The 21,852-nt window shown below is 39.5% G+C and overlaps 1 protein-coding gene across 10 annotated transcripts in view; it reads left to right on the top strand.

The window, feature by feature from the left end:
* The first annotated feature begins 1,409 nt into the window (after positions 1-1,409).
* Positions 1,410-21,852, top strand: part of Heph (hephaestin) — an 84,561-nt gene continuing 64,118 nt past the window's right edge. For 2 of the 10 annotated variants that reach the window (XM_026784871.1, XM_026784873.1), the window contains exons 1-9: positions 2,173-2,423; positions 3,865-3,988; positions 7,896-7,976; positions 8,544-8,747; positions 10,664-10,908; positions 13,714-13,926; positions 14,727-14,909; positions 16,109-16,363; positions 18,127-18,295. In XM_026784871.1, the coding sequence (XP_026640672.1) occupies positions 3,939-3,988; positions 7,896-7,976; positions 8,544-8,747; positions 10,664-10,908; positions 13,714-13,926; positions 14,727-14,909; positions 16,109-16,363; positions 18,127-18,295 (1,400 nt within the window). In that variant the 5' untranslated portion in view covers positions 2,173-2,423; positions 3,865-3,938. Of the gene's footprint in view, positions 1,459-2,172; positions 2,424-3,864; positions 3,989-5,429; positions 5,628-7,895; positions 7,977-8,243; positions 8,333-8,543; positions 8,748-10,663; positions 10,909-13,713; positions 13,927-14,726; positions 14,910-16,108; positions 16,364-18,126; positions 18,296-21,852 lie in introns of those variants that run through there. The other 8 variants (XM_026784870.1, XM_026784872.1, XM_026784877.1 and 5 more) reach the window with 8 other exon arrangements.

Raw genomic sequence — 21,852 nt, 5'->3', positions numbered from 1 at the left:
CAGTTCTCATTCAAATCACCACAATTTACCATATTTCATACCATTTGTGTTAATAAGAAATTTATTATTTAGTCTCATATACCCTAGGCAGACATAGAACTCAATATACTCAATATGAAACCGAAGATGACCTTGAAATTCTGATCATCCTTCTTCTGTGTCCTGCTAGTATTACAGACATTTTCCACCAACCCAGGTTTCCTATGGTACTACTAATTGGTCACAGGGCTTTGTGCATAGTTTTCAAGCTGTTACCCACTAAGCTACATCACCAGCCCTAGTTTTATACCTTTAATAAAATTAAGCCAACCATCATTTCTGTCATTAGACGATGTGCCAGTCACCATGTTCACATATATAATTTTATTTCCCTCCTCATAATAGCCCTATAAAACAAAGGTAAAACATATTTCACAAAGGGTAAAACTTACATTTGAGAAGATTAAAACACTTTTCCAAGTTTGCATTATCTGGAAATGGCAAAATTGCAATCTCAATCAAGGACACTAGACACAAATTCCATGCTAATGTTCATATATTTAAAAAAATAAAGAAAGGAAAAGAAAAGAATAAAGCTCCATAGCTCATAGCCCAAATCTTGTCTGTTGCTTTTTTATTTTATATTTTTTACTGTTCAAATATGGATAGATGTATGAGTTATAACTATAGTTTTAAAAGTTGTACCACAAAGAAACTATCTACTCTAGAAAAATAAAATATATACCGAGTGACACTTTACATTAAAGCTTGCCAACCTGTGGTATATAGGCAACCACTTAAAAATATGTTTTAAATGACTCCCAGGAGAAAGCACCAGAAACATGCAAGATTTTTGTAAGACATGTTAGCCTCTTACACTCTCAGTGAAATCTGTGAAAAAATTTTTCAAGCCTGGAAATCTTGCCTTGCTTGCCTTCAGTAGTTTTTACTGTGTTGACTGAAGGGCATCTATAATGACCTGCTTCATGTTGTGTTTCATGAGTCAGAGTGCAGACCTTATTCTTTCCCCTCCCTTCCCTGTCATAAATGCCTTAGAGCCTGGACTTGGATCCCAGGTTAATGGGTTTGGTCCCCACCTTCCCCCTCTAGCTTCAAGGTCCACATGTATGTCAGGCAGGTAATCCTAGGTGCTGCTTTGAACCAATCCAGCTGCTGTTGACTGCTGCGTGTCTCTGAGGTAGCTGAGTCTGGTGGCTCCTCCCTTCTTTTTGCTTGTGCTTCCACTTCCCTTGGCTTACGCTGCAATTTGCAGGGCAGCTCCTCAGTGGCTGAGAATACTTAAAACCTCTAGTTGTTTATGACTCAGACTTTGCCCTACCAGCTCAGTGGGACTTTTGGTCTTATGAAAGTTCTCTTTCGTGGCCCCTACTCCAGGTGTTCCAGGTTCGCGGCAAGGGAGCATATACAGCCGGCGTGAAGAAGACAGTCTGCTCTCCGTGGAGATCTCCTCGTCACAAAGTAAGGACACCAGATAGTCGACTGCCATCTTAGCAACAACCATCCTGGGGCTGGGGAGTCTGGTGGGTAGAAATGGCCCCTCCTAACATGACAAGGTATTCAGCTCTGTCTTCGTGACGTTCTCGTCATTCAGTCTTTCCTTACGGTTCTTTCTCAACTGCTCTTAACACTGAGAATACACCGTCATAGATTCTTAGATTTGTAATTTTACAGAGATGAATGGGTTTGTGTCTACTTTAAGGCCCTAATCACACAAATGGAAAGAGGCCCAGTGAAGTAAGGACCTAGGCCAAATTCTCTCAACTAGTTCTTGCTTCCAAGCCAGAAAAGCTAGGACATAGGTTCTGTTGAGTCCTGTGACTTTTCACTGCCTTTTCTTTGCAGAAGGAGCACAAATGGTGTTTGGCTCAAAAAAAAAAAAAATCCAGACGACAGTTTAATTTTTAAGAGAGCATTGTGGCATTACTATTGTTACTATCATTATCAGCGTTTCTACCCCTGTCCTCCTGTTTCTTAACCAAGGCAGTTGGAATCTGCCTGCAGGCTTTGGCTGGCCACACTGAAGATGCGTTTTGAACCCAGTTCAGCAAAGCCTTCTTGCAAGCTACACCTCCTTGTAATTCCTCCGGAGATCCTCACCAGGATTTGGAAAACACCCGGATGTTGTCAAAGAACCACCCCGGGTTTTGTACCAAACCGGCGGGAACAGGACATTCCAGTAGTTTAGTTTGTGGAAAAGAGGGCACCCAGCACTGTCCCCTCCCCCCTTCACTCACCCCAGTCAGTAATCCTCGCCAGACAGCAGTCCTAGATTTAATTCATGGGAAGAGCTTTGTAGCCGTGTTTACTCAGTAAACAGGGCTGGCAGACTCAGGCTGGGGTCTGCAGTTCTGCACTGATGGGCCGCTGACATGAATTTGGAAGGAAGGAGGGAAGAAAGGAAGGAAGGGTTTTCCCTAACAAAGGTAAGATTCTTTCTCTTTTGAAACAACCTCACTTGCCTTCCTTTGCAAAATGCTTATTCAGTTGGCTTTAGAAGAGTCCAGGGTCACTGGGAAAGAAAGTAGGTGGACCGAGAGTTGGAGGAAGTTTAGTTAGGTGCACAGGGAAGTAACAGGAGACAATAGACTGCCTTCCTTTTGTTCCTCTAGCCAAAATGGCCAGAATCTCACTGATTCCACTGTTTCTGGGACAATCTTGAAGTCATTGAGAATAATTCATTTTGCTGTCTAAACAGCCTCTTCATCTTCTGTCTCTCAGGTTGGGAAGTTTTATTGAGAAAATGGACTGCAAATTCCATGATTTAAGGTTACAACCCTTAAAAACAACTATGCTAACTTTCATATTTTTCAGACAAGATAGGCGCAGATAGAGTCACACTATGGGTGTGATTTGAGTAATTGAGTCACAGTAAGAAAGTGAATTATTTTAAGAATCATTTAAAAAGTGCTTAATGCTCAATGAAAAAATTTATTAGGCATGAATTCGAATTCTGACCTTCCTGGTAACTGACTGCATGATTTTACCACTGTGCTCTCAGTTTTCTAAGTATCTCAGAGCCACACACATATCAAAACGGTTTCTAAAGGCTTGGTAGATACGTAAGTATAGTTTCTTGAGTTTCTCAGTACTGAGCATCTGCTTTATTATTTGCATATACTATACAAACAAAATATCTGTATACTGCCTGGGATATTTATCATTTATTTGAGTCTCAAACCAAACCAGTCCTGTGAAACAATTGAAATAATCAGAATCCCCATGTTGAGGATGAGAAAGCAGAGGCTCACAGAAGTGAAAATAATTTGCTGAATTATAACTCATATAGGCAAGAGATGGAATTTGATTGAGGGTCATTAATGCCACTATTTTTTTTCTATCAACAGAGTGATAAAACGTTAAGAAATCAGGGAGCCAAAAGGAGAATCTTGACAGGCAGATCTTAGGAAGGCTGCTCAGAGAGACTGGAGGCAGGACTCACTGAAGATAGCTTCAAATTCCTATTCAGTTTAGTGACTTCTTAAAATTTAGGCTGAACCTTTTAAACCCAGTCTAGTTAACTGAGACAAGACTACAGGGAGAGAAAAAAGCATTATCACAGTAAAAAAGCAACTTGCAAATTCTAGGGAAAACCTTGATGCAAATTGCCATGGTTGCTAAGGGCTAGGCCAGGGGACCATGGTAACTGAGAGGAAGGAGAGGCTTCACTTTCTACTCTGGTTGAAGCGAGATGTCAGTGTACATCAATTAAATTATACTGACTTCCAAGTAGCCCAGAAAGTGCCCTTAGCTTTTATTCCTCTGAGTGGCTCTTACTTTCTTCTTAAAGAGACTTCCTCTTTGCTTTTACCCAGCACTCATGCTCACCTTATTCATCTCATTTCTTGTTTTCCTTTTCCTACACAGGCTTGGCTTTTCTCTGCAGGCCCAGCAGCAAGAACCATGTCACAGACCTGATAAAAAGTTTCCACCGAGATTTCATGTCTTTCATCTCATTTGGTCTTCATAGGAAACCACTGAGAGGCCCAAGGTATAGGTTTTCACTATTTAAGAAACGAGGATCTTAGGCTCAGGACGCTCCATAGCTTCCCAGTGTCACATAATGAATAAACAGTGAATAGGGAAGTGATTCTTTCTCTCTTTCTGTCTCTCTCCCTCTCTCTCTTTTTATTGGTGCTTGGATACTTTCCACATTTATCATGAAATGTCCAAGTAAGTTTATGGGTTCTTCCTTTCCTCTGCCCTTAAAGTGTATGATAAAAACCAAAGTAAACAACATAAATGACAACGGCGATGCCAAGCTCAGTCTCAAAGCAGAAAGATAGGAAGTCAGTAATTTAAAGGAAGAGAAACTAGTCCTTACAAGATGCTTGATAAGTTTCCAGATTCTATATCCACTTATCTTATTTAAACACAAAACACATAGTACTCACAACTAAATTTATCTGATGCTAAATTCTGCTTCCATACACACACACACACACACACACACACACACACACACAGAGAGAGAGAGAGAGAGAGAGAGAGACAGACAGACAGACAGACAGACAGACAGAGACCGAGAAACAGAGCTAGAGACAGCAGGTTAACTTAAAATTTACCATACAGCCCAGACTGGCGTTTGAACTCTTGATCTTCCTGCCTCACCCATCACCTCCACGAGTACTAGAATTATAGGTGTGTGTCACCATAAGTGGCCCAAGGTCTAGTTCACATTAAATCAAGTTTCTTCCGAGAAGAGCCTGTCAGCTTGGAATGCGTGCATTTTATACCACTGTAAGAATGCTTCTGTACATTGAATGTGTTACTAATATGAACAATGTATATATATATATGTATATATATGTATATATATATATATCTGTCATTATCCAAAAAATTATAAGGTTTGGGCTGGGAGTACTTTTCTTGCTTGTGAAATGACTTGGGTTTGATTCCCAGAACCCGAAAGAAAAATAAGGAGACGAACAAACAACAAAATCAAAACAGATAAAGCTTTGTGATAGTGGTTGGTTATATGTTCAAATCTACTTCCTCGGTTTTAATGATAATAGCCACTATTTTTTCATAACTAGTAGCACTTATTTGCACTAAATACAGGTATAGATTGTTATTATGTATTTAATCTTCACGACTCTGAGGTAACAAATAGTATTAAAGATAAAGACTATGGTGACCCCAGGCTTTGTTTAAGAGGTGTGATGCCAAAGCCTCTGCGCTGTGTAGAAAACATGGAAAGCAATCCATATCTTACAGGACTAGGAGAAATAAGGCTGCAGATACAAAGAGCACATCGGTACTGCTAGGTTCTATATTATCTAGACTGTGGGATCTTAGTCACCATTTTCAAACTTGACTGCTTATTAATTCTGTGCTAATGGTCTGCACTAAGCCTCTCCAGACATTTCTAAGACTATCGGGTGAGACTGCAATCATGGAGCCCTTACCTGGAACTGTTTTCTCTCTAGGTAAATAAGCTGAAGGCACAGCTGCCTTGATGGTAACCCTTGAGGAGGAAGTGTGAACGAGGTCCAGGTTACAATCAGGCGTCCTTGAACAAAGGCTTCTCCTTCCAGTGTGAGGGTCCTAAGGGATGGCTAACTGTATGTCCATGCATAGTATTGTATGTAGGTACATGTGACGGTACCTGTGTTTCATCAGGAAATGTGAGTATTGGCATCATGTGAGAGAAACGAGTCTTTGAGAAGTTTTTAAATGCCACAATTGTCATAGTTATGCATATGTGTGTTCCATTAGATTATAACATTTCCGTAACTTCTACAATGTAAGTACTGTATAGTTTAGCTCTGTGTCTTTCCCTGTTTTATAGATGAGAAACTGGGGCTCATTAAGGTAAAGAAACTTGCCTGAAGTCACTGTTCAAGCTAGTGCTAGAAACTAGACTGGAGCAAACAGGTGGGAACACCCATGCCTATTCCTCTTTCTTTCACTTTAGTAGTAGCCTGACCACTGGGCCTTCTGTACCTCACCTGACAGTAGATACACAGACACCTGTATTGCTTTTCATCCACTCTCAAGGATTTTATAGTCCAATGTGGTAAATAAAGGCAATGTCTTAGGAAGGATATATTGCAAGGCTATATTAGCAAGCTAGCCAGGAGAGGGAAGGAAAAGCTTATAGTAGGAACTATCTCCTGTCTTCGAAACACTGATATTACTAAGGCTCTTTTAGGTAAAATTTCTGATTTATTCTTCCAAGGCTGATAATAAATTCACTTTACCCACGAGGAAGCAAGATCATAGCTGTTAAATAATGATCAGGTTATATTATCATCAATCAGTGGGGCAGCCAGGTTTCTGCCAGAAGTACGCCCCAAACAGGCCTGTCTTTCCATGTAGGGCTTTCTGCCAAACATAATATGGAGATTGGTGATTAATTCTTACACAGTTGCTATGTACTGAAAAGCCTGAGAGTTTATTTTTTAAAAATCTTTAAGTTTGATTTTAATCAGAGTAAGTTCTGGGCCTACTTAGGATAAATATCTGATTCCTTTCTATCCATGTGTGAATCTAGCCATCTTTTAAAATTTTTTTGTGGTACTAAGGCTTGAGTTAATTAATTGAACAGTTTATTAAGTTTACAGAGTTTCTTCTCTGTATGTAGCGCAGGCTGGGCTCGAACATGTAATTCTCCTGCCTCAATCTCCTGAGTGCTGAAATTAGTCATGCACTACCACACCCAGTAGAGACTGGGTTTCTAGTTTGGGGTAATAATCTCTATTACTTTTGTTTGAGTTGAATATTTAATGAAACAGTTTGTTTAAGGCACTCAACATGGTGTTTTGTGTTTAGTCATATCTTGGTGAAACATAGTTATTATCATTATTATGATTATCTCTCTTTTTCTAAAGTAAACATAGCCACATGAAATTGCATATTGTAGAATGCATGTAGTTTTTCTAGACATAGCTGTGGCTGTGAGTATATGCACACTTTCAGTGTGCATGCAAGTGAGTGTGCAAGTTTGTTTTGTGCCAGTGTCCTAGGTGGTGGAGTCATATTTCCTGGAATTAAATCCCAACTCTAACATTTGTTAACTAAGGTGGCCTTGGACACATTACATCTCTGTTCTCCAATTCCTCCACTATACCATGGGGAATAATGACATCCACTTCATAGGGTGGTTGTCAGGCATAAAGTATTTCATTTATGTTAAATGTTTAGAATGAGCACACAACTGACACAATAGACACTTGCTTATTATTGTTGTTGTTATTCTGATGGTGATGCTGTCTCTATGTTGACAGTATGACTGTATGTGGATGTAAATATGTGCATCTGTGATTTTAAGTAAAGCCATGTGTGCAAATGTTAATGTGTGCTTATGTTTCTGGTTTTGATCTATATTTGGTATGACTTAGAGCCTCCCTCTTTGGTTCAAAAGAATTCTAACCTTCTTGCTTAAAACATTGAAATAAGAAGCTGAAAGTCTGGGTATGGCAGTGACTCAGGATGGAACCTGTGAAATGAATTTATATACAGCATTGGAAACCAGCTGAGACTCTAAGATGTTCTAACTACTTCCCTCTGATGTTTTCATTTAGTTTTGTTCTATCTTTTTTACCCTTTTTAACACCCAAAATGAAGCATATGAAAATGTCTATAAATTCTGTATTGCTCAGAATATTGTCAGAAACCGAACACATTTATATAAATTGAATATAAAGAAACAGAACATGACTCTTCCCTTCATAGTCACTGATGTTTGCTTCAAGGGTGAACATTATCTTCATTTTATAGTGTTAGAGATGGAACTCAGGGACCATTGGACAGTGTGCGAGTAGTAAACATCTGAGCTCTTTTTTCACCTCCATCCTTACATCTTGTAGCAAGGATTTGTTTGCTGTAATTTTCCCTTTACCTGGTAAAATCATGTAGCATGTATGCTTCTTTTGATTTGTTTCTTTCTTTAGAGTTACATTTACCACCTCTGCCCATCGTTCCGTGCATAGTCATAGCTTGTTCATTATGACTGCCATTCTGAGTTCCATTGTGTAAGTAAAATGCAATTTACTCAGCCATTTTAATATTGATTGGCATTTTGGCAGTTCTCATTTTGGGTCTATGAATATTCCAGCAAATGTCTTTTGATGATTTCTCATGTGTTTCTAAATATAATTTATTGATTATGGGAAGTAGCAACTATGAGTCACTTTTTGCTTAAGGGAAAACAGGCAAAGAAAGAATTACTGACTTGATTAAGGTACCAAGTCAGTCAGTATAGTCTAATCATGATTCCGATGACTGTTTCCTGATTCAAGGGTCAGAGTACATTCTCGCGTCCATACTGCTGAAAGAACAGAATTGAGGTTTCTCTTCTGAAGGAAGCAATGCATGATTAGTAGTACAGGTGAATTTTTAACTTTGTTCTCTAACAACCTATGTATCGAGGCCACTGAATATTTGTTGGACTGAAAAGAGTCTAGTGAGGTTAAAAAAAAAACACCTGGGTTAATTGGGTTTTGTTTTTTCGGCCATTTCATATGTTCCTTGCCTCTACAGTTTCCCAGATACATGCAAAATTTCTTTGTCCTCTTTTATCTTTTTTTTTTCCATACCAGCAGATTCCATTCCTGGTTTCTCCGAGTAGTGTGGGCCATGACTCCAGGCCACTTCCTCTGGATTTTACTGTTCATGAACTCCTTGTGGCTTCTACCAACTGATGGGGCCATTCGAGATTACTACCTGGCCATTGAAAATGTGACGTGGGACTATGCTCCCAAAGGAAGAAATGTCATCACAAACCAGCCTTTGAATGATGACATGTAGGTTTTATCTTATGTATTATTAGAAGTAGAGATAAAAGAGGATATTCTTGAGGCCAATAGGTAGTCTTTTGAGGGTACTTTCTCAGGGTATGATAACAGCCAGCTTCCAATCTCTTTGGACCATACATGCAACAACAGCTTTCATGGAAAGAAAGTTGGTTTAGGACCCAACATCCCATCCCAAGTTTGCTTTTCAGCAATGAAACACTACAGAATTTTTAGATTTCTGAAGATAAGTCCATATTCCTTTTCGTTTAAAATGGGATTCATAATGCTCATCTACTAACAGTTGTTTGGTTTATCGTTTTAAAATGAAATGTATGCAGTAATTCTGAGACACGTGAAGTGGAACCATGCTCTTGTAGTCTGGTGGAGCTCCCCGAATTCTAGATGTGTGAAAACATAAGCAGGGAGATAATAGTAACACATAGTTCATAGACAAGAGCTTTAGGAGAGATGCCATACTAGACATCTACAAATACATCATTCAATTCTGAAAAACCCCTAGGAAGTATGAATATTGTCAATATTGTGGTATGAGGATAGAACCCATGATCTTGAACTCTACCACAGAGCAACATGTAACTATCTGCAATCTTGATTTTATAGATGAGAAAACAGGCTCATGGAAGTCAAGTGACCAATCCAAATCCTATAGCCAGTAGATGGAGGTGCTAGGATTCTAATCTCTATAAAGTAGATTCTGTTTTTACCACTGTACCCCTCACAGGATTAAACTTTCTTTTTCTCTTTTCTTTTCTATTTTTCACTCCCTGCATCCTCTATTCTCTCTCTTTCTCTCATCTCCCTTCCCTCCTTTCTCTTTCTCATTTTTTTTTGTGAGACAAGATCTTATTTTACTATGCCACAGGCTGTTCTGGAGCTCGCTACATAACTCTTGCCATGTTTGAACTCACGACATTCGTCCAGCTCCCAAACAATGGGAAGGTTGATCTTACATATTGGTTGATGCTTCAGCAAAAGTTAAAGACAGCGAATGAACGTATGGAAGCATCTTTTACAATGGTGCTTCATCTTATCTCTCTGAAGCTCAGCAGTTTTCATCTTGCAGTACTCAAACTCAGCTTCTCTCTTTCTGGTTTGTAGTGCAGGCATCAATCCTAGGACCTCATATATTGTAGGCAAGTGTTTTACAGCTGAGATCTATGGCTAGCATAAGCTGTTGTTTGACTCAAACCATTCATTCAACTTTGGCGTCATAACTCTTGTATTGAAATTCTTAAAAGAGCAATCATTAGCCACTCATCTTAATAATTTGAAGTAATAGCATTGAGCTTCTGCAATTTCCCAGGTACTTCTCTAAAAATTCCTAAAGTTTTCAATTACTTTTTTCCCTCCACTTCCGAGATTCAAATCCAAGGTGTTGTACATGCTAACCACACATTTTAAGACCCCAGACATATAAATATAATTTTCTGTCACCATAACAACTTTAAAAGTCAGATCCTTCAATAATCTTCATTTGGAAGATGGTGAAATAATGTACATAGAAGCTAAGGTAGCCTGTTGAATGTTTCAGTACTATGGAAATAAAGCAGCTGATATTTAATACAAAATATCCAAAGCCTATGGTCATAACCACTATGATATTCTGCCCTCTCTATAACGCTAAGGGTTGCATGAATGAGGAGTTGTCATTTAAAAGGAGTCATTCTACAGTCATTTGTCTCCTTGTCAATGTACTCTTGTTTGCACCATGTAAAAGTGACTCTTTGTGTGTTGAAATTTGGTCAGATTCCAGCATTTTCATATGACTCAACTTTCTACTTCACATGGCTTTTTCACAAGTGCAATCCAATTCCTCTTTTCTTTTGTCAGCATTCTCTAGGAAAGAAGCTTCCAGTTGCTTGAAGATGGTAGAAAAGTTGTAATTCTGTCTTGCATTTTCTCAGAGTGGCTTCCAGCTTCCTAAAGTCTGGCAAAGACAGGATAGGGAGTAGTTACAAGAAGACTGTCTATAAGGAATACAGTGACGGCACATACACTGTTGAAGTAGCCAAGCCTGCCTGGTTGGGCTTCCTAGGACCATTGTTACAGGCTGAGGTGGGGGATGTCATGCGAATCCACCTGAAGAACTTTGCAAGTCGGCCTTATACTATTCACCCTCATGGAGTTTTCTATGAGAAAGACTCAGAAGGTAAAGCAGTCTACCTTTCCTCTCTTCCTTTTCTACAAAGTATCACTTTTCCTTTACTCCCCCTGAGATAGAGGACTTTAAAACAAGAATTACCTTTCTCTCCATTTTCTTGGTCTTTTGAACAGAATGTTGGTCTGTGGCTGAGGATGGTTTAGAACTCATGATTCTCCTTCCTAAGTTTCCTGAGTGCTTCGATGCTATTATGCCCAGTCCAATATAGTTTTTTTTTTCTTACTTACTGTTTTGCCACAGCAAAACTTTACTTAGAGCGAACATGGCTGTGTACCGATACATACGCTGGGTAACTTGGACAAGACATTGCAGTTCTCTGGGCTTGAGATTCTACATGAGGAGTATGGTGACACACTCCCTGTTTTATTGCAAGGAACTCTTGGAATTCCATTTCTACTAAATATTTGAGTACGCTTTGGAGAGAAAAGTTCTGTGAAAGTAATGGAGTGCTATTCTGATTCCAGAATCTTCCAGAAGATCTGTTATTTTTAAAGAGTATGTCCAGTTTATTCTTTAGCATCTTCTAACTGTCAAAGCACAATGGCTTAAAATAGATATTGTAGTTAGTGAGAAAATTAAAAAGGGAAGTCAGTAGCTCTGGTTTGGGATGAGGATGCACAGAGAAGGAACTCTTTTATACTGTATATAGGAAGGTAAATTAATATAGCCATCAAATACCAATCTTCAACTCCTAAAATTAGAACTATGTTACTGCCCAGAAATCCCATTACTAGGTGTATGTCCAAAAGGAAAATGATAGCACCATGTTAAAGAGACATATATTCCCGTGATTATTGTAGCACTATGCACAACAGCGAGATTATATACTTATCCCAAATGTCCATATACAGATGAATGAACAAAGAAAATGGTATATAGAACTGAAGATATGAGGCATAATTTGCAAGGCCCTGGGTCCCATCCCCAGAGTTGCACAAATAAATATGAATGTTATATATTATATCTTATACTTGAATATGAAAATCACACACACATATATGTATATACATATACATATATGTGTGTGTGTGTGTGTGTGTATGTATCTGAATGGTATTCACCCTTAGAGAGAAATAAATATTTTGTTTTATTACAACATAGAATAACCTGGAAGAGCACTACATTGAGTGAACTACATCAGCTACAGGAAGATAAATACTATAGGATTTGATTATTTTTTGGAATCTAAAGTAGTTGTTATCATAGAAGTTGACATGAAAATACCATTACCAGAGGGTGGGGCAAAGAAAAGATAAGAATGAGGAGAGATTACTGAAAGTTAATGTCACAAATAAAAGGAATAAATTATGGTGTTCTTAAGATATATGTAGCAATACACTTTGTAAATCATAAGGTAGTAAATATTGCTACATATATCTTAAGAACACCATAATTTACATACCAAGGATTTCAGCACTTAGGAGGCAGAGGCAGGAGGAAATTGGATTCCAAGGTACTTTGGGATGTCTGGTGAAACCCAGCATCAAACAACCAATGTTTGTTAGAAGAGATAGATTTTTTTAATGTAAAGAAATAAAATTACTCACTGTTTTATATTCTCTAAAATGAAAAAATAAGCCCACTGGTCATGGCTTTAAGTTAAAGTGTGACTGTGTGCTCTTTGTATTTCAAAGTGAGTGCATGAAATCAAAGACTTCCCTTACTCTCAGGTGGGGTTCCCCTTATATACTCCAGGCTAGTGTTTTAACTAGAGACCCTCCAACTCCTGAGTGTTCCTAGAACTAACTGTACTGCCATGGGAGCTTGGAAAGAAGGTCTGCTTTTTTCTTTGCCTTCACATCGTTTGAGCTAAACATGACTTTTTCTGACTATAGTTCTTTCCAAGTGATTTCTTTGTATCTCAAAACTCTTTTAATTAGTTTTACTTAATTTTAATATTTAAAAGTAGATTATCAAATTCAGACCCCCCTCCCCCAAACCCTCTCCTCCTGTATCTTCCCTGTCTTTGTAGCACTATTCCCTCTTCGCAACTTTATGCACTCTTTTTGAGTCCTCCCTTAGTGCTGCCAGTATGCCCGTGGGTAGCCTCGCAAGGGCCACATCCAGCAGCAAATAAGGGAAAGTTTCTTGATTCACTCCCCGCTTTGTGCTTGGATTTTGCTTGGCTCAATCTTTTGCAGGTCGTGTGCGTGCAGTTCCTGCCATAAACTGTGGGTTTATGCATGCATCTTCCCTCTTAGACCCAGAAAATATCTCTAGAGTCATCAAAGCAGCTTCTTTTTGTAGTAGATGGCTATTAATACAGAGACCCACTACTGATCAATATGTAGAGTATGAAGAACTGAGGAATGTCCTAATTGGAATATCTATATTGTGTCCCTTCTCCCAGGGCTCAGGAATGGGTAGGGAAGAGCGTGTAGAAAGTTTTTTTAATACCAGAAGTAGTGTATGACTTACAGTTGCTTCTCTCTTTTGCCATGTGAGTACTGAGGTTTGGAAAACCATAGTACTGAACCTTAGACTTAACCTAAGTACCCCACATATTTTGGATTTCCCAACAAAATTTATTCTCATTGTGAATGTGTATATGATGTGTGTGTCAGGGGGAGCATGTGAATGCCACAGTATGCATGTTGAGAACAACTTTGTGGACTTTGTTTATTCCCTTCTGGCTTTACATGGATCCTTGGGGTTGAACTCAGGCCACTAAGCTTGCTCTATAAGTTCCTATACCTGATGAGTGATCTCACTGATTAATGCCTTCTCTTTAATTTTATAACTGCTACAATCTTGCTCACCCTGGTACTAGACATGCACATTTTTGTTTTGCAGGCTCACTATATCCAGATGGCTCTTCTGGGTCTCTGAAAGCTGATGATTCTGTTCCCCCTGGAGGCTACCATGTATACAACTGGACTATTCCAGAAGGCCATGCACCCACTGATGCAGACCCAGCATGCCTCACTTGGATTTACCATTCTCATGTAGATGCGCCACGAGACATTGCAACTGGTCTCATTGGACCCCTTATCACCTGTAAAAGAGGTACTTACCCAAACAGCCAGCCACAAGATGCAATGAGATAGTTAAATCAAGATCATATTGAGAAGCAACCTGAGTGGTTCCCATTTATTAGCCTGTCAAACTCTCTTTCCTCTGCTGTGTCTATTTCATTACTTTTAAAAAACACTGACTAACCCAAGTGGTGGTGTTACACACCTTTAATTCCAGCACTTGAGAGACAGAGGCAGGAGGATCTCTGAGTTCGAGGCCAGCCTGGTCAAAAAGAGCTAGTTCCAGGACAGGCTCCAAAGCTACAGAGAAACCCTGTCCAAACCCTACCATTCCCTCTGCAAAAAAAACAAACAAACAAACAAACAAACAAAAAAACACCACTCACCAAATAACCACACTACTTTTCTGTTATTTCCTATTTCATTTTTAAAATTCAAGTTAGTGATGATGGCAGCCAACTCACATTTGAGTAAGGTAACTAAGAAGAGCTTAGGTTGAATCAGATGGAAAATGCAGCCACCAGGATGCAGCTGCTTGGTTTGAAATGGCTTATTCCCAAAGAGTAGTCAGGTTTGAAGACCAAGGGATCGAAGGAACTGTGTTAGGTCTAAGCACTAAGCACTAAGGGTGCTGGGACAGAATTATTCTAGGACCTGTGTTTTCTTCCTTTATGTCACAGGTTCGTCTGGCAAGCTTTGAAATGAAAAGGAGCTCAGAAACCTTTTCTATTGTTGACAGACCTCTAGGGTCCTCTCCCTCCTTTCTTATTTTTTTTCTTATGAGAACCCCTCGTAACGTATTATGAAGAATAATTTCTTATGCTTGTCCAGGGACTCTGGATGGTAACTCCCCACCTCAGAGGAAGGATGTGGACCATAATTTCTTCCTCCTCTTCAGCGTGATAGATGAGAACCTTAGCTGGTACCTCGACGACAACATTGCTGCTTACTGTTCTGATCCCACCTCAGTGGACAAAGAAGATGAAGACTTTCAAGAAAGCAATAGGATGCATGGTGAGCTAGGAGGAAGTAGCTGCATTGTGACAATGGAGAATCTTATGTAGCGTGTCTGCTAGGCCTAATATTTGTTGAGTTCATTCATATATGTTGTCCTTTTAATACTCACCAAGACCAAGAGTAGGTGGAAAGACCAGGGGTATGTGGATTTTCTTTTGTCTTTAAAATATTGAGGATCATATTATTATGGATCAAAAATGGCAAATTCAAATCTCATATCTGATCTCTCCTGCATAGGCTGTACCCTTGCCATTAAGAATATCTTTCTCATAATGTAGAATAGACAGGATTATTGATTCTGAATCATACATGATATGCTTAGTCACCTAAATGAGCTGCCGACTGATACAGTAATTAATATTGCCTTGATTTTAAAAGGATGCAAGATGGCAGAATTATCTATTTTCTGGAGAAAAGCTACTACCTTCAAAGTATCTTCCTTATATTCTACTTTTGGCTTATATCTTTTTTTTTAAATTAGGGGAGAGCATGAATGCAGTTCTCCAAAAATTATGCCATCGAGTTTCCCATATTTGGGGAAATCACAGAGGTCAGCACATCTGGAATTCAATAGATAACTGGCTAATGTCTCTAAAGGAACTAGTCATATTGATTAAAGATAAATAAATGTACAGAGAACTGATTTTAGGAATAGAAATAGCCTGACTTTGTTTTTGTTAGTGAAGGAAATGATTTGCTACTTTGGTTGTGGGGATACACTCAAAGCCTTAAAGGAGCTGAAATCTTAGTGGAGAGATGTAAAGGAAGGATTAGGTAGTTAAAATGTATCTTGAGTTTGACAAAAATAGATTACAGCGGCCATGATAGTCAGGTAATGTAACAGTGTACTGTGAAAATTTCAGAAGGAAACTGGCTAGAAAAAAAAAGAATGGCTTGGAAATAACATCTCACAGAACTTTGTCAGATCACTGGATTTAGAATATTGATTTTATTTACCTAATAGATCTGTAGTTCTTACATAGAAGTATCTTCAATTCTTTATGTCTTGGTTTTCTCAATTTTTTGATTTAGACTAATGATTATTTTTAACTGTAAAATTTTAATGAAATAAGGCATATGTTCAGTGCAGTGTTCTCTTTAAAATTTCATTTGAACGTTATCTATTCTTTTTGTCAGATGGTAAGGCTTTTCCCATTTATATGTATTTTCCTAATTTCTGAAATTTTCTTTTGCAGCAATCAATGGGTTTGTCTTTGGGAACTTACCAGAGTTGAACATGTGTGCGCAGAAACATGTAGCCTGGCACCTGTTTGGCATGGGCAATGAAATAGATGTCCACACAGCTTTCTTCCACGGACAGCTACTGACCGTCCGTGGACACCGCACTGATGTTGCTCACATTTTTCCAGCCACCTTTGTGACTGCTGAGATGGTGCCCCAGAAATCTGGAACCTGGTTAATTAGCTGTGAAGTGAACAGCCACTTGAAAAGTAAGGTCTAGTATTTCTCACCCTTGGAATACATGTAGTGTAGTTAATGGTCAGTAGGAAGTAGGGCTTCTAGCTTGGAGCCATCTGTCTTCCAGGCTTCTTGATGTAAATAACTGGAATGAAGTCAGTTTTCTTGACTCTGCCATTAATGTGCTGGGTAAATTTAGAAACCATTTTTGGGTTTAATCTTCCTGTCTCAGTTAGGGTTTTATTGCTGTGAAGAAACAACATGACCACAGTGACTTTGTACAAAAGAAAACATTTAATTGGGGCCTGGCATAAATTCAGAGGTTTGGTTTAGTCCATTATCATCATGGTAGGAAACATGTTGGCATGCAGGCAGACTTGGTGCTGTAGAGGTAGCTAAGAGTTCTACATTTCTATCCGCAGGCAGCAGGAAGTGACAGTCACACAAAGCCCGGATTGAATATTAGTGACCCCCACACTCCCTCGAACAAAGTCACACCTGCTCCAACAAGGCTACACTTCCTAATAGTGCTGCTTTCCTACAGGACTGTGGGGTCCATTTTTATTCAGACTACCACACTCCACTCCCTGTCCCCCCATAGGCATATAACTATATCATAATGCAAAATGCATTTATTACAACTTCAAAAGTTCCTGTAGTCTGTAACAGTTTTATCCCTGAGAAAGTTCAATGTGCAAACTCTTCTGAGACTTCTGGTAATCTCTTAACTTTAATTGCCTAGAAAATGAAAAGAAAAAAAGCAGATCACATGCTTCTAACATATAATGGCACAGGATATACATTACCATTCCAAAACGGGGGAAGGGAGCATAGTGAGGAAATACTGGACCAGAGCAAGACTGAAATCTAGCTGGGCAAACTTTAAATTCTGCATCTCCATGTTCGATATCAAGTGTTCTTCAGATTTCCAGCTCCTTTCAGCTTTGATGACTGCCACACACTTGTCTCTCTTAGGCTCTTATCACTCCCTGTTAGCAGCTCTTCTTGGCAAGTATCCCACAACTCTGGCATCTTCAGAATCTTGAAGTTCCCAAGGCAATTCAGGCTTCATCTTCACAGCTTCACACAATGGCCTCTCTAGGCCTCCATGCAAGGATATCCTTGAATCACATCTGACCTGAGTGACTTTCCTTAGTCATGGAGAAAGATTCCATAGTCCCTTTCTTCTGTCCTTGGCTCTAAAGCCACAACCATGTGTCCAAAGCTGCCAAGTTCTGTTGCTCTCTGGGGCTAGAACATGAACCCCTTTTTCAATTACATCTTCACCAATTTTCGGTTTTGCCAGAATATCACAGGAATAGTCTCTCAACCATATGCTAATATTCTTCTCCTCTGATACCTCTTGAGCCAGGCCCCCACAGTTCAAATCACCCTCAGTACCACAGCCCTCCGTGATCCTATTAGGATGACCCCTTAAGTTCCACTTAATGAGTTCAACTGCTTTTCTAATCCAAAGTCCCAATGTCCACATCACTCGAAACACTCCGAGGCAGACTTTCTTCTTCTCTTCATTTATAAAAGTTGTGTGCAAGCCTAAAGTCTTATAGATAGCAATGCATAGTTGGCTTAAACTTGGGTCTCCTGATTTGAGTCTTTATGATGTTGCTGCACCATGGATCTTTTGCCAGGCCCTTGCGTCAGGAAAAGTGCCTTATTTGGAGATAGAGGTTAAGATACTAGAAGAGGATTGGAGGAGACAAAACAAGGAAAAGTCCATTCTGAGTGGGAACCTTAGCAGTAGAAATGAAAAGATGTGTTTTTTTCTTTTCTTCAGATGGCATGCAAGCTCTTTATAAGGTCGACTCTTGCTCCATGGACTCACCTGTGGAGCAGCTCACAGGCAAAGTTCGTCAATACTTCATTGAGGCCCATGAGATTCAATGGGACTATGGCCCACGAGGGCGTGATGGTAGAACTGGGAAGAGTTTGCGAGAGCCAGGAAGGTAAGAGACAGAGGGATCCTGTATGCACTCCTGCCCAAACACTTGTTATAAGCCTTCTTGAAATCTCTCTTTACTTAGAAGGTCACAATTGCCTAGATAGAATTGTCATTATCATTTAATTCCTTGTGGTTCTCTTGCTTGCAATACGTAGCAAGCCTTTTGCATCATATACTCAATTAATATTTCAATAGAATTTGAGGTTGTTACTGCTGAGTATGTGGCCATGTTTAGCAGGGACCAGTGGGACCAGTTCCTCCTTAACTGATGTGACTTTTATTTATTTTTATCAATCATTTGACCCCTCGCTTCTCTCTTTGTTATCCTGTTCTGAAGAAAACAATTGAGCATGGATATTTAAAAACAAACACCCTGAGAAGTATCAGAACAAAAAGAGACTGCTTGTGGAGAATCCGCATCCATCCTTTTGTAGGAACTTCTCCAGTTTCCTTTCCTTTGAGCCACATTTACAACTGTTAGAGCAGATGGTTAGGTCTCAACTCAGTTGCCAGACCTTAAGTTTCCAATTTATCGGGTCATTCAGCAAGGTAGGTTCTTTCCCAGAGGTGGGACTTGGTAGATGACTAGGGCAAGACATTGGAAGATACTTGGATACCATTCTTTCGGTAAGAAATGGATTGACTATAGAGAAACCTTAAAAGCTTACACTGGCCTTCTGGAGCACCATCTAAAAGCTCCATCTAGGTTTACCTACTTCATGGTTTTTCATGTTAGAGTGAAGGATTTTTATTTTATTTTAATAGTGATGGTTCTAATTATTTTTTTCTGGCTGGCCTTTAACTCTTGGGCTGAAGTGATCATCCCATCTCAGGTTCTGTACTAGCTAGGACTACGTGCATCTGGGGCCTGAAAACATGCACTTGTGTATCCATCTAAAGATAATCTTGATAAATGAGAATAAAAAATAGGAGACTACTTTTTCATTTCCTGGCCACCCAGACCCAAATAATCACACAAAGCTGTATTAATTACAACACTGTTTGGTGTATGGCTCAGTTGTATGCCTAGCTAACTCTTCCATTTTAAATGAACCCATTTCTATTAATCTGTGTATCGCCATAAGGCTGTAGCTTACCGGCATCCTTCTTCTTCGGGCAGCTACATGACTTCTGCTTGACTCTGCCTCCTTTCTTTCTGTATCCAGTTTAGTTTTTTCGCCTACCTATATTCTGCCCTGCCATAGGCCAACCCAGCTTCTTTATTAACCAATGGTCATATAAGATAGAGCATACAGAGAGGAATCCCACATCAGAATACCTGAGGATAATTTAGAATAGAAATAAGGGGGTATTCTAGAGTTGCACAAGAGTATATGGATTCTTGGATTTTGGCAACAGCGAAATTTATGTTTCTTACTCTGGAATCTGAAGCTCTTGACCCTGAAGATTTAGGAGCTCGTTGGAGCTCTATTGGTAACCAGGGACTAAAGAGTTTTTCTTCTGGCTCTTTTCAGCCTGCTCTTGCAGTCTTTCTGCTTTCACTCCCCGTCTTCTTTCCAAACTGGCTACTTTCAAACCATTCATTAAGTTCTTCAGCTGTCATTGTTCTCTGCAAAAACTTGGGCTGTCAATCTATATATTCTGGAGTCATGATGCGCCTGGGGCACCTGCTGATGCTTGGGAGTCAGTGTTGTTCAGAAACTGGACATGGGGCATGGTTTGGATCACTTAAGGATAGGGGATCTCCTCACTGAAAGCAGAATCCTTGCTGATTTATAGGAACCTATGGGAACTGGCAGATGTTCTGCAGCTGCTGTATTGCCACTGCTGTGTGGGTTCAGGCCTTTGAGTACTGCCGCTGTGCAGATGTGAGGCCTCCACACACACCATTTCTTCAGCTCTCAAATGGCATTTCCTAGTGCTCTGTACTGGGAATTCTGGCCCTGGGCTCCTAAACTAGGGACTGTTTGCAAGCAGTTCTATTTGGAACTCTGCCTAGAAATACGGCACCAACTTCTGCACTGCCTTCAAGCCTGCCAGTTCTTCAGCTATCAAGCAGCAATGAAAGCAGCAACAGTTTGTATTTGGAATCCTGGGGCTAGGAGACGCATGCTGGGGTGGTCTACAGGGACTCAGTAACAGATCAGAAGCAATATTGGAAGTAAAGGTGGTCCTGGGCAATGCTGGGTCTGTACAGTGCTCACAGGCGGCACTGGATGATATTGCATTCAAGCTGTACCGTGTAGATTCTTCAGCTGTCAATCATTAATCTGAGATCAAGTTACTGTTGAAGGCAAGAACTTGTTCAACTACCAAACAACCAGAGAGTACATGGGTTAGCATGGGGCCTATGGCATCAATGTTTATCTCAAGGAATACAAACTTGTTTGTTTAGACTACTGCCACTACCCGCTCTTCACGTTAGTTCAGACCATACAAGAAAAGAATAGGTAAAAAGACCACTTGAGAGCAAGGTTTACTGGAGCCAATGCTGCAATATAGACGAGAAAGCACAGTATAGTGTCTCCTAGCTGCCTTTCTGAGTAAGCCTAGGCTGCCTGATTCTCTAGTTTGAGAAGGGTTATTTGGATCAAATCATAGTAATTTGATTTGTCAATCTCAACCATTCATTTTTACAACAATCCCAGTCAGTTAGGCTGTAGTTTAGATCAGTCATAGTACTGCCCCACCCCACGGAAAGGGTTCCCCATTTGAATAAGGTGGAAATGTTTTATCAAGACATCTGATTGCAAAAAGTCTGGCACGAACTACTTCAGACAGTTTTGGCTAGAACTGGTACCTCCAGGAGCCAAGACAATCAAGCAGTTGTAATTTTGTTTCTCAAGGCAGCCGTAGTTGGTGCCGCTACAAGTAGAATCTGGCTGCCTGTTAGGCTGATACTCCCTTTTCCTGTGGCACCTCAGGCAGCAAGGCGTTGAATAGTTGCTAATTAGAAAGTCATTCCGAATGTTTTGGCTTGTTTATTGGAAAATAAATACCAGAAGGAATCACAGTATAAATTTATAGAACATATTGTCAGTAATAGCAGTAGCCTTTCTTTTACATTTTGCGTTTTGATTTTTCTTTACAGGAAAAATGTTAGGTACATGACTCCAACCTTGTTCTTCCCCAACCTCCCTCTTCTCAAACTTCCTCCTCCTGTTATTATCATTTATTTCTGTGAACAATTAATTCCATTTATTGCTGATTCTACTTTTCTGACAATATACATGTAATTTTAAGTGACTATAAAATCTAGGAACCACAGATGATAGAAAATATATGATATGTGTTTTTGTTTAAGTAGCTTAATTTGATTAATATCATCATCTCTGGTTGAATAAATTTTTCTGCAATTAGTATAACTTTATTCTGTATTATGGCTGTAAAAATTCCATACAAAGCATATTTTTCTTATCAATTTCTGTGTTTTGGGGCACATAAGTAGGTTCCATAGCTTAGCTATTGTGTATAATGCTTCAGTACACACTGATGAGCAAGTATCTCTGTGATATGCTGATTTATATAGTCCTTTGTGTAAATACCCAGCCATGGTGCGCCTGGGCTATATGATAGATCTATTTCTATGTGATGATGTTT

The sequence above is a fragment of the Microtus ochrogaster genome, chromosome X (assembly GCF_000317375.1).
Source record: "Microtus ochrogaster isolate Prairie Vole_2 chromosome X, MicOch1.0, whole genome shotgun sequence".
NCBI classification, from domain to species: Eukaryota; Metazoa; Chordata; class Mammalia; order Rodentia; family Cricetidae; genus Microtus; species Microtus ochrogaster.
This window is presented reverse-complemented; position numbering and strand designations above follow the sequence as displayed.